This window comes from Ursus americanus, chromosome 14 (genome assembly GCF_024610735.1).
Source record: "Ursus americanus isolate L20-20 chromosome 14, mUrsAme1.1.p, whole genome shotgun sequence".
Classification (NCBI taxonomy): Eukaryota; Metazoa; Chordata; class Mammalia; order Carnivora; family Ursidae; genus Ursus; species Ursus americanus.
The window spans coordinates 6525205-6537758 of record NC_142140.1 but is presented as its reverse complement, the minus strand read 5'-3'; the positions used below and the strand labels follow the sequence as shown (position 1 = coordinate 6537758).

General features: G+C 43.5%; 1 protein-coding gene across 3 annotated transcripts in view; it reads right to left on the bottom strand.

Moving 5' to 3' along the window:
• The window catches only part of TAMM41 (TAM41 mitochondrial translocator assembly and maintenance homolog), a 48825-nt gene extending 41558 nt beyond the window's left edge, over positions 1 to 7267 (bottom strand). Inside the window, exons 1-3 of one of the 3 annotated variants that reach the window (XM_045812403.2) lie at positions 6847 to 7266; positions 4136 to 4318; positions 1426 to 1518 (exon numbers count right to left, since the gene is read on the bottom strand). In XM_045812403.2, the coding sequence (XP_045668359.1) occupies positions 1426 to 1518; positions 4136 to 4318; positions 6847 to 6981 (411 nt within the window). In that variant the 5' untranslated portion in view covers positions 6982 to 7266. Of the gene's footprint in view, positions 1 to 868; positions 948 to 1425; positions 1519 to 4135; positions 4319 to 6846 lie in introns of those variants that run through there. The other 2 variants (XM_045812404.2, XM_045812406.2) reach the window with 2 other exon arrangements.
• Positions 7268 to 12554: the final 5287 nt, after the last annotated feature.

Genomic DNA, 12554 nt, shown 5'->3' with positions numbered 1-12554 from the left:
ATCTCACGACCCTGAGATCATGAACCCAGTCGAAATCAAGAATTGGATGCTTAACCGACCGAGCCACCCATATGCAGCTCAACAGAGATTATGCCACAACCAAATGAGCTGAGGTTCTATAAATCTCTAATTTTTTTTCCCAGATTTTATTTAGTTATTTGACAAACATAGAGACAGCCAGTGAGAGAGGGAACACAAGCAGGGGGAGTGGAAGAGGAAGAAGCAGGCTCCCAGAGGCGCAGGGAGCCCGATGTGGGGCTCAATCCCAGGACCCAGGGATCACACCCTGAGCCGAAGGCAGACACTTAACGACTAAGCCACCCAGGCGCCCCATAAATCTCTAATTTTCTGCCATAACTCACAAAAAGGGGAGCAGCAGAATCACTCTTATGGGGGACATTTGAGAACAATCCATGTACCCTGTTTTGGGGCCTAAGACCCTCTAATAGCACAAAGAAAATTGCTCCTTGCTATGAGATTAGCAACTGTTACTGTTTTGCATAGTTCTTAAACTATGAAAAGATTCCTTCATAGGAAATAGGCTATGTAGCTGCAAAAAAAAGAAGAAAAGTAATATGCAAATACAATGTCAAAAGTTCAAGTCCTTTGGGACGCCTGGGTGGCTCAGTCGGTTGGGTGTTCTCTTGATTTCAGTTTGGGTCATGATCTCAGGGTTGTGAGATCAAGTCCGAGTCAGACTCTGCACTCAGCAGGGATTGTGCTTGAGATTCTCTCTCCCTCTCCCTCTGCTCCTCCCCCTGTACAAGCTCACTCTCTCTCTAAAATAAAAAAATCTTAAAAAAAAAAGTTCAAATCCTTTCTACTTTTTTCCTGTTCTGTTTCTATTAAAACCCAGGGGGAAGCCTACCTGCGCAGCCTCCTCTGGCAGCATCCAAATGAAGGGGGGACTTTATAATAGGACCTCAGCACTGGCCTGAGGAGGGTAAGAAAGGGGGTCAGATTCTACTCCCTTCTGAAGGACTACCCGATTCATTCATTCATTCATTCAACAAATGCTTGCTGAATGCTTACTATGTCCCAGGCACTGTCCCAGGCACTGCTGGGATACATCAGGGGACAAACAGTGCCCCGTGGCACTTACATTCTGGAATGGTGATCTGGGTCACGCTGACAGACGTTCCACTGAGGCACTGGGCATCTCGTCTGCCATCCTCCTGAGCCCAAATGGACTGACCCTGAGCCTTATCCTTTCAGACAACTGGAGTATCTTTAGAGAGAAGGCAGGAGTAGTGTGCATAATATCTGGATATTGTTTGGCATTAAATTCCATAGGGAATAAAAGGAGTCTCAAATTCATTTCTGTTTTGAAGTTCCATCTCAGTGCAATCACACAGATCAAAGCAGGGTCAGACTCAGAGAAGAGAGACATCCCTAACCGTGGGAGCCAATAAGACACTTGCTCACCGGTTTTTGGAGTCGTCCAGCAACATATAAATTATTCCAGTTGAGGAGATCTTCAATCAAAATGTTAGTGCTAATGACCCCGTATTTGATTAGCTAGAAGAGAAAAGATACGGGCATGAAAGAGAACAAAATACCATACTGTTGCTTTTGCAAATGCAAAATATAAGGAAAAACATTTCTGACCAGAGTAGCACCGTGATTTCCAAAGCCACTTAAAATCTCTGCCTTGTGAAAACACCCATCTCCCCCAGACTCTTTCACAAAGGTTAGTTCCCAAGACTGATCTGTCCCCTCAGGGGTGCCAGGTGAAGTGATCACTATCTTCACTCAGGCTCTTGTGATGTCAAAGGCACAACGGCTCTTAGAGGCTATCTAGCACATACGGGTCCTCACTGAATTGGAAATAAAAACTGGGTCTGCACCACAGTTCGAGAAGCGAAGATATAGTTCATGTTTCTCATCTGAGAAATGAGAAACCTAATAAATGGTGTGCCCAAGGTGGCACTGTTAATAGCTGAGTAAAAACTAGGTCCCTGAATGTCGGTCTGTGCTTCCAATGTTCATTTCATCACAGAGTCCAAGAAATTTCCTTTAAGTAGAAGTTTTCACCAACATCCTTCACATGATGAATTTCTCTTTCACTGTTAAGTATTTCAAACACTTTTATAATTACAAAGCCACATCCAAAAATTAAACCTCTTTATCAGAGCTAAACACATGGAATTATGGCCAAGCTCATTTCAAAAGCAATTTGTACAAACCCTGAACGTAGTTGTTCTAGGTTACAAAATCCCATTTGCTTCAACAAATAACTTCAGACTCACTTTGCTAAACTTCAGTATCCAAACAGCCTTCTCAGGCTACAAATATCTAAAAAGTAGCTAAAGAATTTCAATTAAAAAGTACAGTCCCTTTGGCATATAATTATGCCCCAACATTTGGTTACTGGAGCTTGTAATATTGTTTGAAACCACTAATTAGAGATAGGCTCAGCATAATACTAATTATGGAGAAAGAACAAAGCTACGTGTTTGGCATGACTAAAGCAGACGTGGAAAATTGCACTGAGCCACCATCTTCCCTCCAATCTGGCCACAATACAGCAGAAAGCTCTTCTTAATGCAGGCACATAACAGCTGGGAGGTAATGGAAACCCCACTGACCTGGAAGTCAGGGGCCTCTCACGTTATAACAAGTTGCATGACCTTATGGAAGTCATGTCCACTCTCTGAACCCTCATTTTCCTCAACAGCAAAATACAGGTTGGAGCAGGATTACACCTCAACCAGAAAAGTAAACATATGGCCCAAAGGCTATACAGACATAACCAATCAATCATAGTACTCAGTCCTGCCAAGTTCAGACAGGTCTTCAAAATCCTTCTTAAGTCAGTACTCCAACCTCCTGCCCTTCAAAGCCTAGTCCATTGACTGGTAGTATCAGCATCACCTGGGACCTTGTCAAAAAATGCAAAATTTCAAGCTCCATTCCAGACCAATCGAATCATAATCTGCATTTCAACGAGATCCTCAGGTGACTCATCAGCACGTCAAAGAAAGACTGCTCGAAGCCACCAGCAGCACAGAGCAGAACTGGCCCAGCTGGTAGAACCTGTATGTCGATAGTAGCCCGGCTCCAGGGGGTATATGACTTAGACCCCATTGGTCCCCTTAGGCTGCAGTCCTGCCCAGTTCTTGACAGCTCTCTTAGAGACTGGGCCCCTTTGTGTGAAAAACAGTCCCGGCAGGGTTCCTGCTGTCAAGACAACCCTCTGCTGGGATCTGTGCTTCTTATCTGCTCTCCAACAGGGAGATGCGGTGCATCCTCAAATTCTACCCACTTGTTGGCACCAAGAGGCTCCTATCACGTGGCATCCCATGCTCTTGACCACCTGTGATACCCTCATCGTCAGTGGGCCTGAGTATTCGTCCCACTGACCAAACCAGTGGTTCTCAAAGCGTGTTTTCCAGACCAGCAGCATCAGCATCATCTGGAAGCTGTTAGAAATGCAAATCCTTGTTCCTAAGAGAGTAAATCTTAAAAGTTCTCATCATAAGAAAAAAAAATTGTAACTACGTGTGGTGATGAATGTTAACTAAACCTATCGTGGTGGGAATCATCTTTGCAATACATACAGGTATCAAATAATTACATTGTACACCTAAAACTAACTCAATGTTATATAATTATATCTCAATAAAAAAAAAATACAAAACCTCAAACCTCACCCCAGACCTACCGAATCAGAAACTCTGGGGTGGGGGGGGCGCCTGGGTGGCACAGCGGTTAAGCGTCTGCCTTCGGCTCAGGGCGTGATCCCCGCGTTGTGGGATCGAGCCCCACATCAGGCTCCTCCGCTATGAGCCTGCTTCTTCCTCTCCCACTCCCCCTGCTTGTGTTCCCTCTCTCGCTGGCTGTCTCCATCTGTCAAATAAATAAATAAAATCTTAAAAAAAAAAAAAAAAGAAAAGAAACTCTGGGGTGGGGCCTAGCAATCTGCATGTCGGAGAGGCCCTCTAGGAGATCTGGTGCTCACTCAAATTTGAGAAGCGCTGGCCAAAGGCAATAATTCAACACAGTCTCTCTCAACCACCTTTATCCAGCAGGAATGTGAACATTTCCTGACTGCAAGAACACACATATTCAGCTGATATTCTAATATTTAATTTAATAACCGCCCAGATTAAGACAAACATCCAAAGTCACTTACCCTACCATCACATGTGATCAATGGATTATAGTAGACTCCAGCGCCATAGTTATTCTGGATAGTGGTGATAATCTTGGGCCCCAAAACTTTTAGGAAAGAGTAATGGCTCCAATTTTTTTTCAGGTTCTGTGAATGCCATGCAACAGGGTCATCTACTGTGAAAACAAAGTCCAGCATGGCATTCTGGGAATGAAGAAAAGAGAATGATTTTAGTTTTAATTCCTTGAAGGCACCTAGATAGAATGGAAAGCTCTAAAACTTATGCCATTATGATTAATAAATAGAAGACGTGAGGCTGTCATCAGAAATTTAAGCAAGTCTCTGGGACCAGTCTGAGCTTGTTTTCATGAACATGCATAGTAACGACAATGCTTCCTCCACACGTATTGTCCTCCAGGCACTCTTTCAAATACTTTATTCTATATGTATCATAGTTCATTCTATCCTCAAAAAAATCCTACAAGGTAGGTACTGATATTACCCCAATTTTATAGGAAGGAAACCAAGGCACAGAATAAGTTCCACGCCCATAGACACAAAGCTGGTGAGTGGCAGACACAATCTGGATCCAAATTCTGAGTGCTGAACCTTATGCCACATGGCCTGTCATCTAAATGTAGCTTAATGTGTTCCACTTTTCTTCCAGATCAAATAACACAGCACGGATAAGCTCTGAAAAGCATTATGTAATGGGAAGTAAGTTATTTTAACTCTTACTCATTCACCAGCCACTCACTGAGCACCTACAAGGAGCTCTGATAGATCCTGGGGGAGAGGTAAAGAAAGTCGACTGGGGAGAGTAGACAAATTACCACTAAATGAACTCGATAGAGGAATGCAAAATGTACTAATTTCACTCAGAATGGGGTCATAACAGAAATAAGAAATTTTCCTATGAAATTATATTCTTCAAGACTCTGATAAATCTTGAGTCTTGAAGAATGTCCAAGAGTTAAGCAGGCTTGGTGGAAGTGTAAGCATGGGGAAGGGAAGGGAGTCTTGTTAAAGGAAAGCCTTCTTGCGGATATGAGAGCTAGGCATGTTCTGGATGCTGCATTTAGTTTGATATGCTGGAAAAGAACACAAGCAAGGGAGACCAGAGAGCGAGGCTGGGTTGCCGTGCTAAAAAATTTTCCTACAGAAGAGCTCACTGGAGGGAAGGAACACTAAAGGTGGGAAACCACACAGGAGGCTAACTGCAAAACTCTAGGTGAGAAATGAAAAGACATTAATTAAGTAAGGCACTGAGGGTAGGGACTGATCTGAGAGAGACTTCGTGTTGGAATCTATAAGACTTGTTATCTTGTAGTGAATAAGGGTGAAGGAAAGGGAAGAAAGGGCCTTTTCTTGGAGAAAATCCCAGGCCTACTCAGAGGAAAATCTCCATGGAAAAATGAAGAAGTGGCTACTGAATCGTGAGGCTAAGGCCTACTTTAAGATTCTCAAAAACCACAAACCACTGGTGAAACTTAAGATTTGGGGTGGACATGTTTTTAAAAAATGTATAATTACGTTAATGTATGTTAGAAAAAATAACTAGCCTATAATAATCTATAATTTCTTATATACCTACAATCTATGATTTTTCATATGTTGTCAACTTAAAGCAAAGTATTACTTAAATACGGTATAGTTGGGAAACAGAAATCCAAGCAACAGTATAGACGGCTCACCAGGAGGTGAACAGGCAAACTTTAACCTAAAAAACAGGTTACAGTCAGGTGTTCCAAATCCAGGAGACCCTATTGCAATCATTTCCTTAGTTTAATAAACTAAGATGACAATGAATTGTTAGGCTGTGCATGAACTACAGCAAGTAAAAATCCAGCTCACCAGAGAACATCTCTATTAGACTCTTGCTCCTTTTGTTAATTTAGCAAAAGCTCTCAAGCCTTAGTGGAGAAAGTAACAGCCTCATTTAAATGAAAATATTTGCCTGCCACTCCACTGCTGTATGTCTTAAATCTTGTTTCCACCTTGGAAGCAAACTTTTCCCCTTTATTTACAGGGAAAAAAAAGTCTGCAATCATAAGGAAAACTGTACCCTCACCGCTGTTGCACTCAGGCAACGTTGAAAAGTTCCTGAATAGACTCTTGTTAAATGTCCTGGGCGTGGGTAAACATGTCGGTCACCCACTAGCTTTTGCTGGTAACTTCACGGCATCTGCCCTGGCCCTACAACCAGCCGTCAGCTTCCTGAAGCCAGGAGCATCATTTTGTACTTTCTCCCACAGCTACAGATGAGACTCTCAAATTTGGCTGCGCATTAGAATCACCAGGGAAGTTTTTACAATTCCTGAAGCCCAGGTCTCACCCCAGGCCAAGTAAATCAGAATCTCCACAAGTGGAACCCAGGCATCAGCATTTTAAAGTTTCTCAGAAACCGGCAATGTTCAGCCAAGGCTAAGCACACTGAACTAGCACCAGGCAAGTATTTCCTGTCTTCCATCTTGCCTCTGCATCATCTTTGCCCTCCGCATAATTGCATCTCCTGTTCTAGACCGAAGTGGGCTCCTACTTATCCTTCAAAACTCAGCTCATGATGTCATTATACTAGGAACACTTTCCTACGGTTTGTATTTTGCTAGTTGATACGTGCAGTGCGCAGAGTAAATGGGCAGCTCTAGGGCTCTGGAGGCATCCAAGGCAAAAGGGACCCCGTGAGAAGAGGCCGATTCCCGGCGTGGCGCCTGCCCCGGGGCCAGGCTCACCTTCTGGTCTGAACTGGGCCCCACCTGGCGGTACACCCCGGAGCCGTAGGCGAAAGCCAGGCTCAGCTCCTCAGGGAAGTGAGACAGGATCTTGCGGAAGGCCACCCCCGAGCTCTGCAGCGCCTGCAGCGCCATGGGGCCGAGGCTCAGAGACAGGGACCCTTGGCGGAGCAGAGCAGGGCAGAGGACAGCGGGCTGGGCAACCGATACCGGGGTTGCCGGTTAAACGTGGGGAGATGGAAGTCGGGGACCGGCCCGGACGGCAGAAGGCTGCAGCCGGGGGGTGGGAACTGGAGGAACCAGTGAGGACTCCGACCACAGACAAGTCCCTGCCGACGCCGGAGAAGCACCGGGTCAAGGCCTGGGTGGGCGGCAGTCGTGTGGGGAGAGGGGACAAACCCCGACCACGCCTCTCGCGTGCATGCGCGCTTCAAAGGCGCAAGAGAAGACGCTCCTCCGCGGGTGGGGGACGCGAGGGCTCCGCGGAGACCCCTGGCGGTCGGAGGAGCGTGCTGCAGACTGGCCGCCAGGACCTGTGGCTAGGAGATGCGGGTGCGGAGAGTGTCAGCTAATTGAACAGTTTTTGAGCTTTAAGAATCCGTTTTTGTTCTCGACTCAAACACATTTCCGTAAATGGCTGTAAAATCATGAGTGTGTATTGCAGAATATTTTTCATGCGGTGAAATTCACAAAGCTAACATAAAATTGTACACTTCATGTGCAATTCAGGGGCATTTAGTGCTTTCACAATGTGGTACACCATCTCCTTCCAGCTCCAAAATTGAAAATTTTGAAGGTTTAGGAAAACACGCATAAAATTAAAATCATGCCCAATTCCAGCATCCAGAGATTATCACTGTTAAGATTTGGCTGTGATTTTTTCCTACGAAAGCCGTTTTCAAATCCAGTGACGGACATGAAAGTGTTCCATGAATGGTAAAGGACTGCACCAACGTTCTCTGCGATTTGTATTTAATTCTGAGGGTGGAGAAGAGTCTTTGCCTCTTTGCCTCTGGGACTGGTCTCACAGAAGGGCACATCAAATGCAATTTCTGGAGGAAACAGGACCCCAGGTGGGAGCTCACCAGTTTATGTATAACTAGAGAAACTTGTTCAAAATCACAGGATGTGCTTTAACTTCCAGGACAGGGACTTTTCAGATACTCTTTTATTTTCCCTGATGTACACTGCCTTTCAAAAAGCAGAAATAGCAGGGTGCCTGGGTGGCTCAGTCGGTTAAGTAGCTGGCTCTTGAAATCAGCTTAGGTCATGATCTCAGGGTCTTGAGATTGAGCCCCCTGTCAGCTCCGCACTGGGTATGGAGCCTGCTTCAGATTCTCTCTCTCTCCCTTTGCGCCTCCCCCTCCGCCTCCCCCTTCCCTCTCCAAAGTAAATAAATAAGTAAGCAAAAAGCAGAAGTAGCAATAGCTAAATTTGGGTAATGTTGATGCCCTTCACATGCAGCTTTCTTTGAGTCCCTCCACTACCGGGTGGGAGGAGGTTATTGTTTCCATTTTACAGATAAGGAAGCTAACTGTTAGGGAGAAAAAGCAGAGTGCTTGGATCGCATTAGCCTGTGGCAAAAGTGGAACTAAACACCAGGGCTGAACATCAGCCCGGATTGGGATGGGGGGAAACGGAGCAGGGAGAGCAATTAGAATGCTATTACCATAGTTTCACCAGGAACTAAAGATACCTGGCCCGGGGGGATAGAGGCAGGGAGGAGATTAATTCTATTTGAAAAAAAAAGATTATGTGAATTCAAACTCTGAGCCCCACACGGAGGTAAGTGCTGAGGTTCTGAGATGGCTAGAAGGGGGCTGATGCCTTGCAGGAGGTCAGGGTCTGTAAAGGAGACAGGCAAGCAAACCCAGAGCATAACATGCAATGATGATGCTGGGGTACCCAGCATGCAGCAGAACCTCTGGTAAGAGAGTGTTAACCAGTTCTGGGTGTGCGGGGAGAGACCAGAGGAGGTTTTGCAGGGATGGCGTCTGAGCCAGGGTTTGAGGAATGGGTAGGAGTGTATCAGGCAGAAGATAGACGGAAGAAATTCTACCAAGAGAGAATTGACAGGGCAAGATGACAATAATAGGTGATATTTGTTTATATATTTATTATTCCCAAGTGCTTTCTTTTTTTTAAATTTTCATTCCAGTGTAGTTAACAGTGTTATATTAGTTTCAGGTGTACATCATAGTGATTCAACAGTTCCATATATTATTCAGTGCCCATCAGGATAAATTCCCAAGCACTTTCTATACTTACCTCTTCATCATTCCAAAGACCCTAGCAGGAAGGTTCTCTAAAATCATTTTTTACATGAGGAAGCAGAGGACCCAACAGGGGAAGCAAATTTCTTAAAGTCACACAGTTAGGAGAGTGGCGAAGTCAGGATTTGAACCCAAGGCTCAGGAACTCCAAAGGCCAAGCTCTTTACCACCATGTTTAAGTGCCTTCTAAAATGGCCGGCCTGTGAGGCAATAGAAGGAAAAGGAAAATCAGCTGCTCCTACTCTATCAGGCAAGGTTGAAGAGCAGCCGAAGGGATCACCTAGAACCTAGAATGAGGACTGTGTCTCAGTCTCCCCGTGTGAGCACAGTCACTTGGGTTCATTCTGACAGAATAGCACCCTTGCCCAAATTGCCAGAATCTGAAATTACAGAATTGCAGAATTACGCTGAAACCTTTCACCTAAATGTAGTGAATAGATCTCTACCAGTCATGGTTCTTTCATTTTTCCCTTGAGGAAATAGCTCAACTTTGTTTTGTTTTTTTCCCCTCTCTTTGCAAAAATAATCTATGCTCATAAAAGTGTAAACATTACAAAAATATTATACCATCCCCCAGAGATAGCCACTGATAATCTTTGGTACCTATTCCTCCAGATATTTCCTACATATATATTAACATTAAAACATTTTAAAATGGAATCATATGATAGATACTATTTTGCAGTGTGCCCTTTTCACTTAACATATCAAGGACATCTTTCTGTGTCAAATATATAGATCTATCTCATGCCATCTATTAGCAACAAATTTTTCTAAAATATGGATATGCCACATTTGTTTAAACATTTTCATATTGGTTATATAGATTATTTCCTTTTTTTATACATGCAAACAATGGTACGGTGAACATCCTCGTACATAGACCTTTCGGTACATGTGCAAATGTTGCTATAAAGTAAATTCCTAGAGGTGGAATTGCTGGGTCAAAGGGTCTGCACATTGCTAAAATGCCCTCCAAAAGATTATGCCAATTCACATTGCCACCCACGAGGTTCAGCCCTTGATATAAATAAAGATTCTGCAATGTTTCTCCATTTTTTCTCCCTTACAGGCGTTCACAACTAATTATCAGTAATTTTCATTTTCACAAACACTTTCCTTCCTGATAATGCAAAATCACCAGCTGGAAAGTTCCATCACATGCCTGTGTGCATTTTGCCTCTCCCCCAAAAAGAGGCAGAAGCAATAGCAGAGGATGCATTTGTATTCTTCAGCAGAAATCTCCTTGCTTCTAGCAGTTCATCCGTTCCCTTTTAAATTACCGTGGCTTGCTCAGTTAGAAGCTATTAAAAAGCTTTGGTGTTCTATGTAATCGCTTTAGGGTTCTGTTGGAACTCTCATACCAATGGAAAACAAACGTTAGAGAGTCATTTAAACTACAGATAAATGCCACTTGATTTCAGTGAAAGTTGGGCCTCATTTTTCTGATTTATCCAGCTGTTGGCTTTGTATCTTTAACAATGACCTTATCAGGTTGGGTTTCACTAGGACAAGGCTCACCTACTCCATCTTTTCAAAAGCCCTGTGACATCTCTTTAATTTTTTATGCCACAGTTTTTTGTTTAATCAGGGTTTAAGTAAAGGATAGAAAATATTCCGGAAAAGAAAATCCAAGCTCTGTGGTTCTTATGATTAACCATATGTTCAATTTATCTGCTGATGGAGGTGAGAAAGAGAGGTCTTGATCTTCGTGTGTCAGGGGAGGGTCACCCTGTCACATCTGTCCATTCTCAACTAATTTTTGATGTGTGGCAACTGGACCAGACTGAGGACATCTTTCATTATCTTTAGGCTCTGATCAGGGGCTCTCAGGTACCACCTGAGTTGGAATCTGGCCCGAAGATTTAACAGCTGAGACCGTGGGTAAGACAACTGAGAAGCATTCGGTGCCTTCTTTTCCGCATCTGTACAATGGCCATAGTAATAATACCTACCTTATAGGATTGTTGTGACAGTAAATGAAATGTTATCCAGAAAGTACGTAGAATAATGCCTGCCACAGAGTAAGCTCTCAAGTGTTCTTCATCTCATTGAACTCTTAAGAGACTATATACAAGAGGAATTAAGAAGCATCATTAAACCTAACATCCTTATGTTTTTTACACAAAGCATCCTTAGCATTTTACACAAAGCACTTTTCCAGACATGATTTTATTTTATTCTTAAAACAAATCCTGGGAAATGAGTGGCTATTTTTCCAATTTTACAGATGGATAAACTGAAGTGTAGAAAATGAAGTGATTTGCCTGAAGGCACAGGGCCAATGGCAGCAGCTGTCAATACAGTCTCCAAGTCTAATCCTTTTCCTCTTGCACCCTAAGAGTAACACAAGTCATTCATTTTCCCAAGGGATTCATTCATTCATTCATTCATTCATTCATTCATTCATTCTCTCATTGAAATCTTCCTCATCTTTTAATCCTAGCTCAAATATCACCTCCTTCTAACTGGGAGTAATTGTTCTTCCCTCTCTGCCTATATAAACTTTGCTTATAGCTCTCTAGCCCCTGTCTTAAATATCGGGTGTGTCCAGTAAGAATGAGTATTTAAGGCTCAGGGACTCTCTGAGGCCAGGGACCAGTCCTTGTTTATCTTTTTACTCTTTGGTGCCTAGCACAATGTCTGAAACAAAGTTTCCACAATTGAGAATGTCATAGGCTGGTGACCAAAAAATAAACATGTATACAAAGCAATTATAGTAAAATGAAGACAAGGTCTGTGCCATAGATGTGGTGAGATAGCCCGTCAGGGTTTCTGGGAAACCTTGTTGTGGGGGAAAGTGACATTCGGGCTAGGTCTTGAGAGATGACCAGCAGTTCACCAGATAGGGAAGAGTACGGAAAACATTCCGGGGAGAAAGAACAGCCTCTACACTGGGTGTGGGGATTCTCTCTTTGGGAGGACACTCTGTTTCCCAATGGAGCTCTGAAAGATCACAGATTCTTATGGTGCCAAAGAAATGAATGAATAAGGGTAGAATTTCAGGAAACAGAGTATGCATCTCATCGGAGAGGCAGTGTAATATAGTGGTCAAGAGTGAGGACTCTGAATTCAGACTGCCAGGTTTGAATCCTGGCTCAGCCACTTATTATCTGAGTGACCTTGAGCAAGCGGTTCTGTGCCTCAATTTCCACATGTATGGAATGGGGATAATAATAGTGCTTACCTCACGGGGTTGTCACAACGACTCAAATGGTTAACACACATAAAGTGCTTATGATACGTAGTGGGTATTACGAATGTGTTTACTGTTATTACTAATTATTATTATTATGTATTGTCCCTGAATTTTAAGCCAGTTAGCAATGGTCTACTTTATCTCTCTGTAAAACTGGCCCTGAATTTTGGGAGAAACTGAGCTGGCAAAGACTGCAGTTAGAGAGAAAGGGTTAATTACTGTATACCAAGCCTATC